This window comes from Coturnix japonica, chromosome 1 (assembly GCF_001577835.2).
Source record: "Coturnix japonica isolate 7356 chromosome 1, Coturnix japonica 2.1, whole genome shotgun sequence".
NCBI classification, from domain to species: Eukaryota; Metazoa; Chordata; class Aves; order Galliformes; family Phasianidae; genus Coturnix; species Coturnix japonica.
Genome location: NC_029516.1, coordinates 167,804,682 through 167,819,462, shown reverse-complemented (window position 1 = coordinate 167,819,462; position 14,781 = coordinate 167,804,682). Strand labels below are relative to the sequence as shown.

The 14,781-nt window shown below is 40.1% G+C and overlaps 1 protein-coding gene across 1 annotated transcript in view; it reads left to right on the top strand.

Moving 5' to 3' along the window:
- The first annotated feature begins 620 nt into the window (after nt 1–620).
- The window catches only part of LOC107308462 (putative N-acetylated-alpha-linked acidic dipeptidase), a 29,479-nt gene continuing 15,318 nt past the window's right edge, over nt 621–14,781 (top strand). Inside the window, exons 1-9 of the mRNA XM_015852369.2 lie at nt 621–781; nt 2,738–2,846; nt 5,169–5,355; nt 6,171–6,272; nt 10,243–10,368; nt 11,318–11,504; nt 12,557–12,650; nt 13,845–13,943; nt 14,463–14,548. Of these exons, the coding sequence (XP_015707855.1) occupies nt 664–781; nt 2,738–2,846; nt 5,169–5,355; nt 6,171–6,272; nt 10,243–10,368; nt 11,318–11,504; nt 12,557–12,650; nt 13,845–13,943; nt 14,463–14,548 (1,108 nt within the window). The 5' untranslated portion in view covers nt 621–663. The remainder of the gene's footprint in view (nt 782–2,737; nt 2,847–5,168; nt 5,356–6,170; nt 6,273–10,242; nt 10,369–11,317; nt 11,505–12,556; nt 12,651–13,844; nt 13,944–14,462; nt 14,549–14,781) is intronic.

Here is a 14,781-nt window from a genome sequence, read left to right as displayed (position 1 = left end):
TTTTCTCTTGATAACTCATTTTTATTTGACAACCTAGAAAAGTTCTTCTCAGACATTACAGAATAACTTCAATCTCCCTTCTAGACTAGGTGTTTCTCCAGGGGGTTATAAGTGGAATGACTGGTTTCACCTTCTTAGCCTTCTGCTCTAATAAAAACGTTGGAAGTTGTCTTGATCACACATCAAACTAGTTATGTGACACACAGGCATGTAATTATATGGTAAAAAACTGACACTGAGAGATCTTATCCCCACCTCCTCCCAAAACCTTACAAAACCCTTACGAAACCTCACAGTATGCTCACCCCATTTAGTAAGTGTGGCCATAACCCATCAGGATTAAATCTCCTTGGGATATTAGTCTAGACATAAAATATATTTTGGTTCAGTGCCTAGTCCCATGGTGCTTCATTAACTCAAGTTCCAAATGCCCCCAGCAGAAATTTACCGATCAAGGATTCCAGATTTCTAGCCCTAAAGGCACCCAGGCCATGTTACTCTTCTTAGAAACACCAAATGTGCCCATTCTTTAATGCCGTGTGACAAAAATCAAAGTCCGATGTCTGTGTGGAACACCCCGAGGCGGGAACCAACAGCCGCGCCCTCCCGCCCGCCCCCACAGCGGGGGCACTTCGGCCATTGGGTCCGGAGCGGCCGGCAGCGATGTGGACGTCGCTCGGTGCTGTCACGGAACCCGCCGGCCCCAGGGCAGCGAGCGGCCGTTTCTGGGCCATCACCCTGGGGGCAGCGATTGGGCTTTTCCTCCTCGGGTTCCTCGTCGGTACAGTGCGAACTTCACACTTCTTTGGAGCGGAGCCGGGCTGAACGGTGGCTGGGTTGAGGGGGGAGGGTGCGGGTGTGGGGGGAAGCGCTGTGTAATTGAATGCCCCTGAGCCCACTTGGCTCAGGAGGGACTTCAGGTTGCTGACGGAAATATTTTCCTCTCCTTCACACCCTTTTCATCCACAGATGGATCAGGATCGGGGATGGGGGGGGAAAGGGAAGAAAACAAAAGAGCCACATGTACTTTGAAATGGCATTTGGTATATGCTGGAGGATCCTGGAAGGGCAGTGAATCTGATGTAGGAAAAGCCCTGTGCAGTGCAGCCTGTGGGCTGGGCTCTGCTCCTCACCCTTCCTCTGGTTTGCCTCCATCTGTGCAACTGCTACTGCGCTGCACTGAATGTATGGAGTCCTCAATGCTGGAGGGACATGGAGCTGTTGGAGCATGTCCAGAGGAGGGCCACAGAAGTGATCCAAGGGGTGGAACACCTCCCCTATGAGGACAGGCTGAGAGCTGGGGCTGTTCATCTTGGGGAAGGCTGTAGGGAGAGCTGAGGGTGGCCTTTCAGTATCTAAGAGGAGCTAGGAGAAAGAAGGGGGCAGAATCTTTTAGAAGGGCCTGTGGTAATAGGACAAGGGGAAATGGTTTCAGACTGAAAAAGATTTAAATTGGATATAAGAAAGAGGTTTTGTGCTGTAAGGGTAGTGAAGGACTGGGGCAGGTTGCCCAGAGAGGTGGTGGATATCGCATCCGTGGAGACACTTGAGGTCAAACAGGTTGGGACTCTGAGCACCTGGTGGAGCTGTAGATGTCCCTGGGAGTTGAACTACATGGCCTTTAAAGGTCCCTTCCAACTCTAAAGATTCTATGATTCTATGTCCTGTTTCTGACTTAAAAATAAAAACATATGTTAGAAACTTTGTAGCCAGGTGTTCCTCTCATCTCTTACTCTAATAATGCTTGTGTAGTAAGGGAGGGTTTCCAGAATAAGAACCAGAGACAGAGAAAATAGTTAAGAGACATCTGTTCCTTAAAAAGGGGCACTGTTTCTTTCATTATTTTTTTTTTAAAGCTTCCACCTTTCCGAAATGACTGACAGCATCATGTTTGGTGCTCAGGGAATATAGGAGTTCTCAACATCTCTTCTATTGGAGGAGAGGAGGCTCACTATGACTCTCTGAAAGGAGGTTGTTGCTAAGTGGGGGTCAGCCTCTTGTCTCAAGTAACAACAATTGGATGAGAGGAAATGGCCTTAAGTTGCGGCAGGAGAGGTTCAGGTTGGATATTAGGAAGAATTTCTTTTCGGAAAGTGTGGTGATGCAGTGGCACAAGCTGCTCAAGGAGGTGGTGGAGTCACTGTCCCTGGAGGTGTTCAAGAACAACAGAGATCACAGAATCACAGAATGACCAGGGCTGGAAGGGACCTCAAGGATCATGTAGTTCCAACCCCCCTGCCTGGCAGGGCCACCAAACATACACCTTTACTAGATCAGGTTGCCCAGGGCCCCGTCCAACCTGGTCTTGAACACCTCCAAGGACGGGGCATCCACAACCTCCCTGGGCAGCCTGTTCCAGGGCCTAACCACTCTCCTAGTAAAGAACTTCCCCCTATCATCCAACCTAAATCTTCCCTCTTTTAACTTAAAACCATTTGCCCGAGATGTGGCACTGAGGACATAGTGAGCACTGTGAGAGTAGGCTGACAGTTGGACTAAGTGATCTTAGTGTTTTTTTTCCAATCTTAATGTGATGGAAGGTCTGCATTAAAACAACTGTGATTGGTATAGCACTGTATCAAGCTAACAAGTACTGTGGTGCAGGACTATCACTGCCATTACCAAACTCTGTATCAAGTTGTGGCAGTGTGACTGTGCTATGATGAAGAATAATGGTAAAATACACATTGAAAATCTTCTGATATTAAAGAAAAATGTATTTTGCTGTGTTGTATAGGCTGGTTTGCAAAACCTGTAGAAGAGAAGACACCTTTGAAACCTCATGTGGAGATGAAGGCCGCATTTATGGCTGAGATGAAAGCTGAAAACATCAAGCACTTTCTTTTGTAAGCAATGGGTAGGCTTATCTGTCAAAAATAAATCAACAAAAAAAATCAGGAACCAGCCCAAGGATGCCACTAAACAGATTATAGTGTGTAGGTTCTTGGCCATAGGTTTCAACGAATGTTTCCCAGTAAGATGAGAGATAGTACAGTCCATCTTGACTCCTCTCATTCTTGTTTGTGTTGAAAACGCTTGGAGTCACCGTCAGCAAACTCAGTACTTAAAAGTAATTAAGAGCTGGCCAAATTCTTGCTCAGCAGCTGGTGAATGCTTGTAGTTCTCCCAAATTTGTGACCATGTTTGTGTTACTTGGCACATCCATGTTCACACCTTCATGAAGAAAGATATCCCCAAGCACTCCCTCTCTGCACAGTGAACAGCTAGAATGGTTATCTTTAAAGCTGTAAAGGCATTTTTAAGACCATGTTTTATCCCCCAAGAATTTATACATCTCATCTACTTTTTAGTAATTAAGTTATTTGATATCAGCATTATTCTGGTTCTGCTTCCTCCTACAAACAACAATGCTATCTTTTGTTCCTGAAAATTCAAGTGGTAAAAAATAGCCCTGTAGATTTTTAAAACCTATTGTAGTTGAGTTACTGTAGTTAATTTCTTGATTTCTTAAAACATAGAAGTCTTAGCTACTAGGAAGCTGTTATTAATCATTTGTTTTAGGGACCTTGTAAACAGATTTTCTACTAGGAAGGTGTGATATTTGTTAAAGTAATACATTTATTCAAGCTAGGAGTTGTAGTTTGTTGGTAGAAACTGACTTTCTATGTAAAGAAAATTTTAAAGTATCAGTGTTTTTAGAAGTAGACAGTAATTCTGGATTTGCCTTTAATTCCCATCCTGATTAAGTAGCAGGAAGTTTTATCTTACTGCAAAATCAAATTACAAAAAAACCCCACCCATGTTTGGCTTATTGTGTCAGACCCACATATTTCACTTTAAGTGCTCAAGCTATTGCAAATAAGCTAGCTGGAAAGTACATTTTCTTTACTGCATAACAGCCATATCCTGAGCTGTGTAACATTGAAAATAAGATCTTTTGCACTTTTCAACCTGTGTTTTGGCTCCTACAACACATACGTTGCTCAGCAGCTCTGTAGAAGCAGCTCGCTGCCCTCCAAACTCTCTGTCTCTATGCCAACAGGAAACATTGTACCACGTTTACTGACTTGCAGCCAGTTCTGTGGTGGAATACGCAAGTGTTTAATGACTACTCAGAACTATTAGTACAGGCAGTCAACAGATTAGAGCAGGAAAGTAAGAAAAACAAAGTTCTATTAAATGGGGGTATAACACAGGAGAATACTATTGCATAACTCAAATTGTAATGAAGCCCAGAAAATAGTGCCTTGACTGTACGATGAACAGTGCAGTACAGAGTTGATAGAAGCTGTTGATGTTGTCAGAAGAACATAACTGTGTAAAAATCAGAAGTATATCATTCTTCCAAAGTACTTGGCTGTTTTTGGTAACACTCACTGGATCTTAAGACGTTCCCAGCCTTATACCTTGTTCTTACCTGAGGTCTCCTTTCCGTCACTAACACTACTTGGTTCATGTGGCGTGCTGATGGCTTGGCCATAGAACAAGATAAGGACATAATGATGACAATCGCATTCAATGGAGACTAATTTAGATCAGTTCACTATTGGTTTTTCTCAGTCATCTGGCCAAATTTCATTTCCAGATGATGAGTTGCTCACCATTCCTGGTATTGTACACTATTTGTTATTCGGTGCATATATCTCTTAAGTCACAAGCTGCTGAGTTTTTCTGTTCCTTGTTTGTAAGCTGCTATGAACTCACACTCTTATTTGCCAACAAAACATGCTCAGAGTCAACTTTTAAATAAATCAGTATTTGTGCTAAAATTAATTAAAACAGTGGGATCTGAGGAGACTACCCAGCTAATTAAATGTAGGGATCACAGTCATTATGCACATTTCTAAACTGAACACCTAGAAGTAATTATGCTCCACTATTTTACTGCTTTACAAGGAAGGCCAGTTTTATGCAGAGAAATGACTGGCCCTTGGTTGCCCAGAAGACAGGGAATAAAGCAAGAACAAGACCCCATGGCTGATTTTGTACCATTCTTGCTAGGCTGGATTGCTAGCAAAATGTAAACACCTACAACTGAAACCCTTTGCCTCAAGTTATATATATGGCAGACAAAAATATATGTGCTGAAGAATCTTGGTCTTGATTCAGTTTGGGTACATCTAGTTATATCCAGGTGATGTTTCCATCTGGGCTAAGATTATGTGTAGCAATGTCTGATCCTGACCAATTGCTTCTGTTTCTTCTAGCAATTTTACACAGCGTCCTCACCTTGCAGGAACAAAGGAGAATCTCCATCTGGCACAGCAGGTTCAAGCTGAGTGGGAGGAGTTTGGTTTGGATTCTGTTCAGTTGTTTCATTATGATGTCCTGCTCTCTTATCCAGATGAAAATAAACCCAATTATGTCTCAATAACTGATGAGCATGGAAACGAGGTACTGAAAACACCTGTTTTTGCAAACAGTGCAAAAAATCACCTTCATACACCTGGGAAGACTGGGAGGGAAAGCTATGCTCTGCTCTGTTTATGGTGTGGCACCTGATCCAAAGCTCATGGAAAGCAGTGGTTCTCATTTGCTTTATTTATTTATTTTTCTTAATTTATATATATTTGTTTCTTCATTTTCATGCTAGGAATACTAATAGCTACCCTGCTTCACACAGCTTACTGACACGCATGGATGAAAGGAAAAGTATGTATTAGAGCTACGATATGTAATTCAGTTGTTTTAAAATTGCTCTGTTATTTAGGAAGAGGAAATCAACCATGGTCAGCATCATTACTTGCATTTAGTCATTTTACAGTATCAGTGATTGTCCTAAATTCAGTTCCTTGAAGTCTGCAGAGTTTATGCCTCAAGATACACTGACACAAAATCAGTTCATTACAGAGCAGCTCTACTGCTCACTGAAGGTCCAGGGATGAGCAGAATGCAATCATTTTTTTTATTATTGTGATCTAACCTTCTCTTACTTTCTGTATTGAGACCTCTTTAAAAGAACCTGTGTTCACATAAACAGGCTTTTAGCACATAAACTGTGCTAAGAGCACCAGTGAGACTATCAGGATCACACAACGAACTTGCATACAGAAAGTGTTAACCATTGCTTATTAAAGTTTTGGTCACATCTCATTTTGAGTTAAAAACTAGAGTCATTTAAACATAAATGCCTGTGAAATGTGCCTGCATAAACAGTACTTCTTTTTCATATTTCCTGGTTTTGTTTTTTGTTTCTTCTTTCCCACCAGGTATTCAACACATCATTATCAGAGCCACCTCCTGCAGGGTATGAGGCTGTTGAAGATGTGGTGCCACCCTACAGTGCATTTTCAGCCCAAGGAATGCCTGAGGTAAAAAAGTAGAATAGTAAAATAGACGTAGAAACAGAAAGAAGATAGGATATTGGAGCATAACGTAGTATAAAATAGAATGGAATAGTATGGAATAATGTAAAATTCCTGGGTCTTAGGCTGTGTGTGTACAGACCCTGACATAGTACCAGTAAGAAAAATGAGCCAGCCCTGATGTTGTAGGGAGTTTTACAGTGGGGCAGTGTTGAAACTGAGCTGTCATACATACATGTTATTTTTTTTCCCTCTAGTTTGACTTAAAATTGAATTGTTTTGCATTTTCCTAAAAATGTAAAAATAAATCTTTCCTTTTATTCACTTCTTTAACTTCTCCAGATATTGTGTGTATATCCACTGTTCTTTTCCATCTTGGTGATCAAAATATGACTTATATTTAGCCAATTAAACAAACTCATTTTCAAAGTGCTCTTTTCCATAGACTGTCATACAGGTGTAGCTGTGCACTGTGCTGTGGCTATTGCAAATGGCTATTGCTGGCATTTCACAGAATCATAGAATCACAGAATTGTAGGGGTTTGAAGGGACCTCTAGAGATCATGGAGTCCAAGCCCCTGCCAAAGCAGGTTCCCTACACCACATCACACAGGTAGGCGTCCAGTAGGGTCTTGAATATCTCCAGAGAAGGAGACTCCACCACCTCCCTGGGCAGCCTGTTCCAGTTATCTTTTCTCTCTTGCACAGATGGCACCAGCTGACAAGCTGTCTGTTCTGAAACTGGCCTGTTTAACAGTTTTCTATTCTGTGATCTTTAATTGTTTCAATACATAATTTGTAAGAATAGGAAATATTTTTTTTTCTTGCTTTCCCTTCCATGTCTGTACATAGAATAACAAAGGTGGGGAGAGCCCTCTGGAGGTCATCTCATCCAAGCTGTCCTCTAAAGTTAGAGCTGACTTTGGAATCTGCTAGCAGTATTAAATTCATATACTGTCTCAAGTTTGTTAATAAGCTGTGCAAGCCCAGAAAGCAAAAGATATCCTATATTCATACTCAGAAGAAGCTGGAGAGCCAGGCAGATAACCTGTCTCCTAGGATATAAGAACTATGAGTGTTTCAAGAATCACACTGGGAGTTTTGGAAGGTAGCGTAAGGTAAAATTCATAGATTCTGTCTTCCTGTTTTAATATCCCCACAGAAAGACAGAATAACTACACTGTTTTATTTGATTTCTAGTGAGCTACAGTAAATGATGGGAGATGGGAAATAACAATAAAAACAAGGTTTAAAAGATGCAGCTTCCTTCTTTAGAAAATGGTTTTATTTGAATTAAATAGGAGAACATTGTTTCTGAAAGAAACAATACCTAACAGACAGATTGTCTTTGCAAAATATATTGCTTATGTTTCCCTTAATGCTTAATAGTTTGATAAAAGCTCCAAATACCGGTGCTGTTAGCCACGACATTCTTCAGTAAACAGCTGTTGCAGCTCTACTGCAAATAGCAAAGGAGCTCTGCAGTGGGAATATTCTCTGCATTCTGGGCTCATCTGAGTTTTCCCATATCTTTTTATGTTCTTTATGTTAAAAGCCATTTCATTAAAAACAGAACTAGGCTGTGGAGAGAGGTTTGGAACCTGTCACTTGCGTTCATCAGTCTTAGGCCTTCTGCTCTGGATTTTGGAGCAGTTCCTGCATAAAGCTCAAAGTTCGGTGAAGGGAGAAGGCTGTCAAGAACCTGCATGTCTGGGTAACTATAGTCTCAAGAGTAGGACACCTTCTGGGAAGTGGGAAAAAATGGATCAAAGTTCTTCTTACTGAGAGCAGCCAGGAGCTCAGCTTATTTTCTGTGTGAAAGCTCTAATCAGGGAGTTGCAGAGGTATAGTTAGACACTGCTAGCACCATTACTGCTTCCTGCAGTAATAAGTGGTAGTGACTGATTTTGAAGGTTATATCCTGCCAGAGTGGGATGGTAGCTTCTTACTTGCTAGAGTGAAACCCTGCAGAGATTTAGAAATAGCTGCTGCTCATTTCTGGTTCTCAGCAGATGTAGTATTGTCACAGGGTTATCTGGATTTATCTGTGTTCATTAGAGGAGGACAGCAGGCTGTCTCACTCCAGTTTATAGGAGGGAGAAGAGGTGCTTTGATATATGTATACGCAGCATGAGATTAAGAAACAGTGGTTCAAATGTTGGTCTGACCAGTTTATTACAAACCTTAATAAGGGAGATGGGGAAGGGGAGGATGGACAATTTAGGGCAATGGGGAAGGGAAGGCAAGTGATAGAAAAGACAGAAAAAGAGAAGAATTGCATAAAGCAGGGATAGTCACCACCAGGATCCAGCAGCTGTCCCGTTGTGAGACATGAGCAGCGTGGCCAGACTTGGACAGCAAGCGGGTAGCAGGAAGAAGCCACAGGGTAAGTCCAGGAGCAGGCAGCAGGATTCAGGTAGCAGGTCTGGGAGAGTCTGTCAGTGAGCAGGAATTCTGCAGTGAGGGATCTGATGGCAGACACCTGCCCTCATGGTTGTTGATCCCTCTTTTATCCTCTTTTTTTCCTTGCCTACATGACATCTCTCGGTGCTTGAGCAAATGTCATGTGAGTACCACCTGAGATGGCCATCTTCCTTGAGATAAGTCCACACAAAAAAAGACCTCTTCACAGCCATTAAGCCGTGGCTTTTCTCTCTCTCTCTCACCCCTGGCCTTGTCCATCTTTGTCCCTCAAAGGATTTTGCAACCCTTGCTCAGGACTTATCCATCAGCGCTCTCCAGACAAAGGATTTCTCAATCCTTGCCCAGGACTTGATAGGACTTGTTCCATCTGTGTCCTTCAGCAAGCTTTGTGTCAATAGTATAACAGAATAATCTCTTCCACAGGCCCGCTGGCCCAAAAAGGGGAGGGAGGGGTCTCAGAGGTTTATGGGCTGCTTCTGTCTGGTTCTATGACTAATGGGGCAGGAGACCCATGGATCCACACCATGGGTAAGGGGAAAGGGGGAGGGGTGGAGAGATGGGCCTAAATACAGAACAGCAGCAACAATCTGAGGAGGAAAGTTAGTTTACTAAATATGATATTGGAATGCAAGATAACACAATATAATACAGTACAGCTGGAAATGAGGCTATTAAATAAAATGAGAGAGAGAATATCTGAAACTGAAGGCCTTGACTTCAGTAGGATGATACTTGGATTTTACTGAGAAGGAAATCTTGTTCATAAATTCAGAAGAAAATACCCAAGAATAATCCTTTTATTTATGAGTTATTATCTGAATAGGAAGTTGAATAATTTTAGCAGCTCTGAAACTGCTTTATTTAAATATAGTCCCTTTTATTTCAATAATTTAACCTAACTGAGCTCATTTCACCTAATTTAATCAGAAATTGCAATTTGAGCAGAATACTGATGAAGCCAGTACAGTTAGGAGGGCTGTACCTCAGTTTGTGAGGACATGCTGCTGTATTTCAAGGCCACCTGAACATCTGGTTACAGAGTGTGTAGGAGATTTAAGCTTATTCATTTTTGAAATTAAATTGAAGATTGCTTTGGAAGTGTGTAGTCATACAGAAAAATGCACTTTTGTCACCTAAGCTTAGCTGTCTGAGATGGCAAGTGTCCACATTTAACTGGTCCTTCAGTCTCACCTTAGGCATTTATTCTGAAGAGGGCAACATGTTTCTTTCTAAGATAGGTTTGCTGTCCAATGCTGACTGACTAGAGCTTGAACAGACTAAAATTAAGCAGGAGAGAAGAAAGGCCAATGCTCTGAGCATTTACTCTCAGTTTCTGAATCGTATCTTATGCTCTCTATAGAGGCTTGAGGTCACACAGCTTTTTATATTATTGTGAACTAATGAGAAGTCACTTAATTACCTAGTCGTCTCTAACAGAGAAAAATTCATATAAGAACCAGTCTTGAAGCTTATCGTTTCCAGCCTATTGTCTTGCTAGATCCCATCTTCCTGTTACACTCATTGACATTCAAATTCTATTTCCTTCCATCAGGGTGAGTTAGTGTATGTCAATTATGGCCGCACTGAGGACTTCTTTAAGCTAGAACGTGAAATGGGAATTAACTGTACAGGAAAGATTGTTATTGCCAGATATGGGAAGATCTTCAGAGGAAATAAGGTAATGTCTCTATATAAAAATGTTATTTATGCAATCCTTTAGTTGATTTCAAGAGACTGAAACTCTTAACCAAAGTCTACTCAAGCTTGTAGTGTAATTGAGGTTTTCATAGAGGTGCATTCAAAGAAAATTATTTATTGGGAGATATAAAATATGTACTTGACATGTATGTAATACATCTAAAGAATTAAAGTAAGTTGGAAAATGTTACATGTTTTAAAATGTATCTGCTTACTATAAATTGTTCCAAAGTGTAACTAACATGCCCCAGTAATATGCTCTAACTACGAAATAGTTTGTTCTTTCCAATTTGTTCAAATGTACCTTAACATAAGTTGGGAACGGCTATATTTTGAATTTCTCAGTTACTTCTGAGTGTCAAACAATTAATATCTTCACTGGAATACCAATACTTTTTATACAGTCTTGAGTAATCTTCTGGCAGAAGAACTCACTGGTATATGCTATCTTCACCAGTGAAAAGCGAATTGTGGCTCTTAACTCTAGTTCAGATAACACTGTCATTGAATTTTTATAGGCTGCCACTCTTAAAGATACTTTCTGAATGGAAAAGACTTAAACTTTATAGAAGAATGTGAATCATTTATTAAAATGAAATACAAGTCAAAATTAGTTATAACCAGAGGTACAGGCAGTTGTCATTTAGTTTGGAACTGGTATGTCCTCACTGATATAAAGGCATGATACGTTCACTCTTAAGGTGGTCTTTCTAACAGCTGTTTGTATTGGTCTGCAAGTCTCCTGCTTCTCTATCTGTGTATTTAAATGAACTTTTTGATACAAGACAAATATGGGACCTTTACTCAACTAAAGCAGTGTGAAAGGTTCCAAGTTATAATCATTGTAATTTATAATACTTTCTTTTGCCCGTTGAATGCTTATGTCAAGCTATAAAGGTCTGGATAGAAACCAGAGATGTGCTTTCCAGGTGAAGAATGCTGAACTGGCAGGTGCCAAGGGAATTATTCTCTACTCAGACCCTGCTGACTACTGTGCTCCTGGAGTAGATCCATATCCAAATGGCTGGAACCTTCCAGGTGGAGGAGCCCAGCGTGGAAATGTATTAAACCTGAACGGTGCGGGAGATCCTCTGACACCAGGCTATCCTGCAAAAGGTGAGGTGTCTGTTTAGTGTTCACATGCTCCCTAAATGGGTGCTGAAAGTTACTGTGGAGCTCAACGTTTGTATGTTTCCAGTACAGTTACTAAGAAGAAAGCCTTCCTCAACAAAGGGCCCTGGGAATGCTGTATTAAGGACAAAATTCCATTCTATTCCATAACCTACTAAAAAAATTGGCTTCCAAATGTTCATGTTTGTCTAGACTGTGAAAATTTAGATTCTGATTTATAGAAAACAATAATAATTGTATTTGAATTGTGTCTTGTCTGAACAAAACCTAGACCTCTTTTTTTTTTTTTTTTTAATTGTTGTTTCTGTTTTTTAATGAAAACAGCAGAATATTCATTAGTCTAGAGTGTAAGACTGGATCTGAATCTCTGGCAGATGCCCAGCTCAGTGTTCCAGACATTAGGCTATGTGCTCACACTTCAGTCACTCAGTGTTCCAGACATTAGGCTATGGGCTCACACTTTAATCTTGTTTTATGGCTGTTTTTAGCTTTTTTTCTGAAGTTGCTTCCCGTGAATAGCAGTATTTCTGTATCATTTCAATGAATCACAGAGTCACAGAATTATCAAGGTTGGAAAAGACCTAGAAGATCATCTAGTCCAACCATTACCAATACTTCTTGGCTAAATCATATTCCTCAACACCACATCCAAATGTTTCTTGAACACTCCCATGGTCGGTGACTCCACCACCTCCTGGGCAGTGCATTCCAATGCCTGACTACCCTTTCCGAGAAGGATAAAAATGAAAAAATGAATGAATGAAAAAAAAAGAAAAAAAAAAAAAAAGATTAAGAAATAATTTCAAAATCTCCAGCCAATTCTGAATGTGTAATTGTAGATGCTGTGGGAGAATATTTTTTAGTGTTGTTTTGAAAATATGCAGATGGAGCATAAATAGTGAAGTCACCGAGGAGATGTCAGCTCAAGTTAGAGGGAAGTGCAATGATTCTTGTTGAGTCCTGTGTTAAGACAGTGCTGTGAAATGTACAGATTCCTTCAGAGTCTTAATACAGAAATCCTCATCTTTACCTTTCAGAATACACCTACCGGTTAGACAAAGCCAGTGGTGTAGGTCTCCCAAAAATTCCAGTTCATCCCATTGGTTATCATGATGCTGAGTCATTACTGCGGTAAGTATTTGGGAGACATAAAGAATTTTAAGCAGACAGTCCAGTGAAAATTAGAAGAGCGTTTGGAAAGAAAGGGAAAAGATTTTTTCACTCAACTTCTGTAGTTTTTGAAATCCTGTTTGTGATTAGGGATCTGTAAGAAATTTATATACATACCAGATTCATGCAAAGCATTTTGGAAAGGGCTGTTTTTAATATATAAGGTATCAACTGAAGTAACAGTGATTAGCAATCAGGTACACTGAAGTTACAATGTAACTGTAGAGAAAAGGAAAGAACTTGAGGGCCTGCTGTGATGCTTGTTTTGTGAAAAAGACCAAAAATAAGGTAATTTGAGTGTCCAGGTGAATACTTAACTATATGTCTTTGATAGAACAGTATCTGTACTCTGTTGTAGTTATATGAAGCAATATATTTTCTCTCCTTATTTGTATTATGTTGCATAAATGTGAAATGATGCTAGCAAACGGGTACTAGAAAAACTCCAGAGTGATGAAAAGTATTTAATAGATACCTATATGTAAGTTTGCATACTAAGTAATCAAGTGATCTGAACACAGGCTCCAAGCTTTGCAGAGATGGTATTAACATTCATATTTATGTTAACAAAACATACACATTGAAAAAGCTAAGATGGAGTAGAGTTGGCCGGTGCAGCACTGCCCTTGCACATTCTGCTTGGAACAAGAAAAGATGACTTGATCACATCATATTTGTTCCATTTTAGGCATCTTAAACACTTCAGCTATGTCTATGCCACCATATTAAATGGTGCCCAGAGACAGGCAGTGAAAGACAATTGCATGTGTTGTTAAACTGTTAGAATGGTCTTTATAACAGCCTCCTGAATAAACTGCAAATGCAGTTCAGGGCAGAAGAAAGTTTCAAGGACCATTTACAATGAACAGTTTATATGCAAAACCCTTGAAAGCAAAGACTATTTTCCATTCTAAACCGTCCTCAATGCCAAAGAACAGGTCTTCTTGTTAAAATACTAGTATTAATGTAGCTAAAAATGAAGATTAGTTACCTATGAAACCTTGTGGTACTAAACATTTAAGACAGTGAGCATCACTGTGGTCTATATTTGAATGGCTCTGAGCCAAAATGTGTTGGTTTCTGGTTCCTTGTTTGTGTTTGGCGCTGTTGCAAGATGATTCTAATAATAATACTGCATATTTCTTTTCATAATAGTAATATGGGAGGATCTGCACCACCGCATAGTAGCTGGAAAGGAAATTTGAATGTGTCTTATAATGTTGGCCCTGGTTTCACAGCAAATTATTCTACAAGGTAAGTTCTGTTTCATAAGGGAAACATGTTTGGGATTGGAGAAAAAATTGACAGAGTAATAAAATTTACTGAAGGTATATTGAGGTTATGTGCATTGTTCCTTTGATTTTGACCATTTCATGGGCTGAACATGCTTTCTGTGCAAAGCTTCAATAGATTCACATCTAATTGGGCACATATGACTGGATTGCTTTAGTTTCAAGCTAATCTTGAACCAATTTCATTTGACAGCCATCTAGCTTTTGGCAAGCTATTTGATTAGACAGCTGATTTTTTGAGAGCAGTAGCCATGTATTTGAAATTCTTCTTGGTCTGGCTTTTGATCTTACCTATTGCCATGTATAACACGACTCAGTTCATCTGATTTTCTGATGTCTGAGCTGCCACATCAGTACAAACACACGGACTGTGCTGAATTCATTACAGTTTATTCTGAATGCTTTTTAAAGGTGTTGATGCCTTATTATGTAATCTGGATAATTATTTTTTTTTCCTTGGATTTTCTTCCCAATGCACCAGAAAGGTAAAAATGCACATTCATAGCAACAACAAAGTAACAAGAATTTACAATGTGCTTGGTACCATCAGAGGCTCCGTGGAACCAGGTAAAGTCATTTGTCATCAGTGGACTAGCTACAAAGGGGAAATGAGGAAGACAGTAGTTTTCTCTGAAATATTGCTTTATGTGATACTTGGTGTTGAAATACTGCAACAGATTTCATACGGTTAAAGGTATAAATGCTGAGTTCCAAAGGGGGAGTCATACACTAGACAGAAATATTTGTCTTCAAACAAGTAGTTTTGCAACTGAAGGGATACTCTGAAGTGGATATTTTTG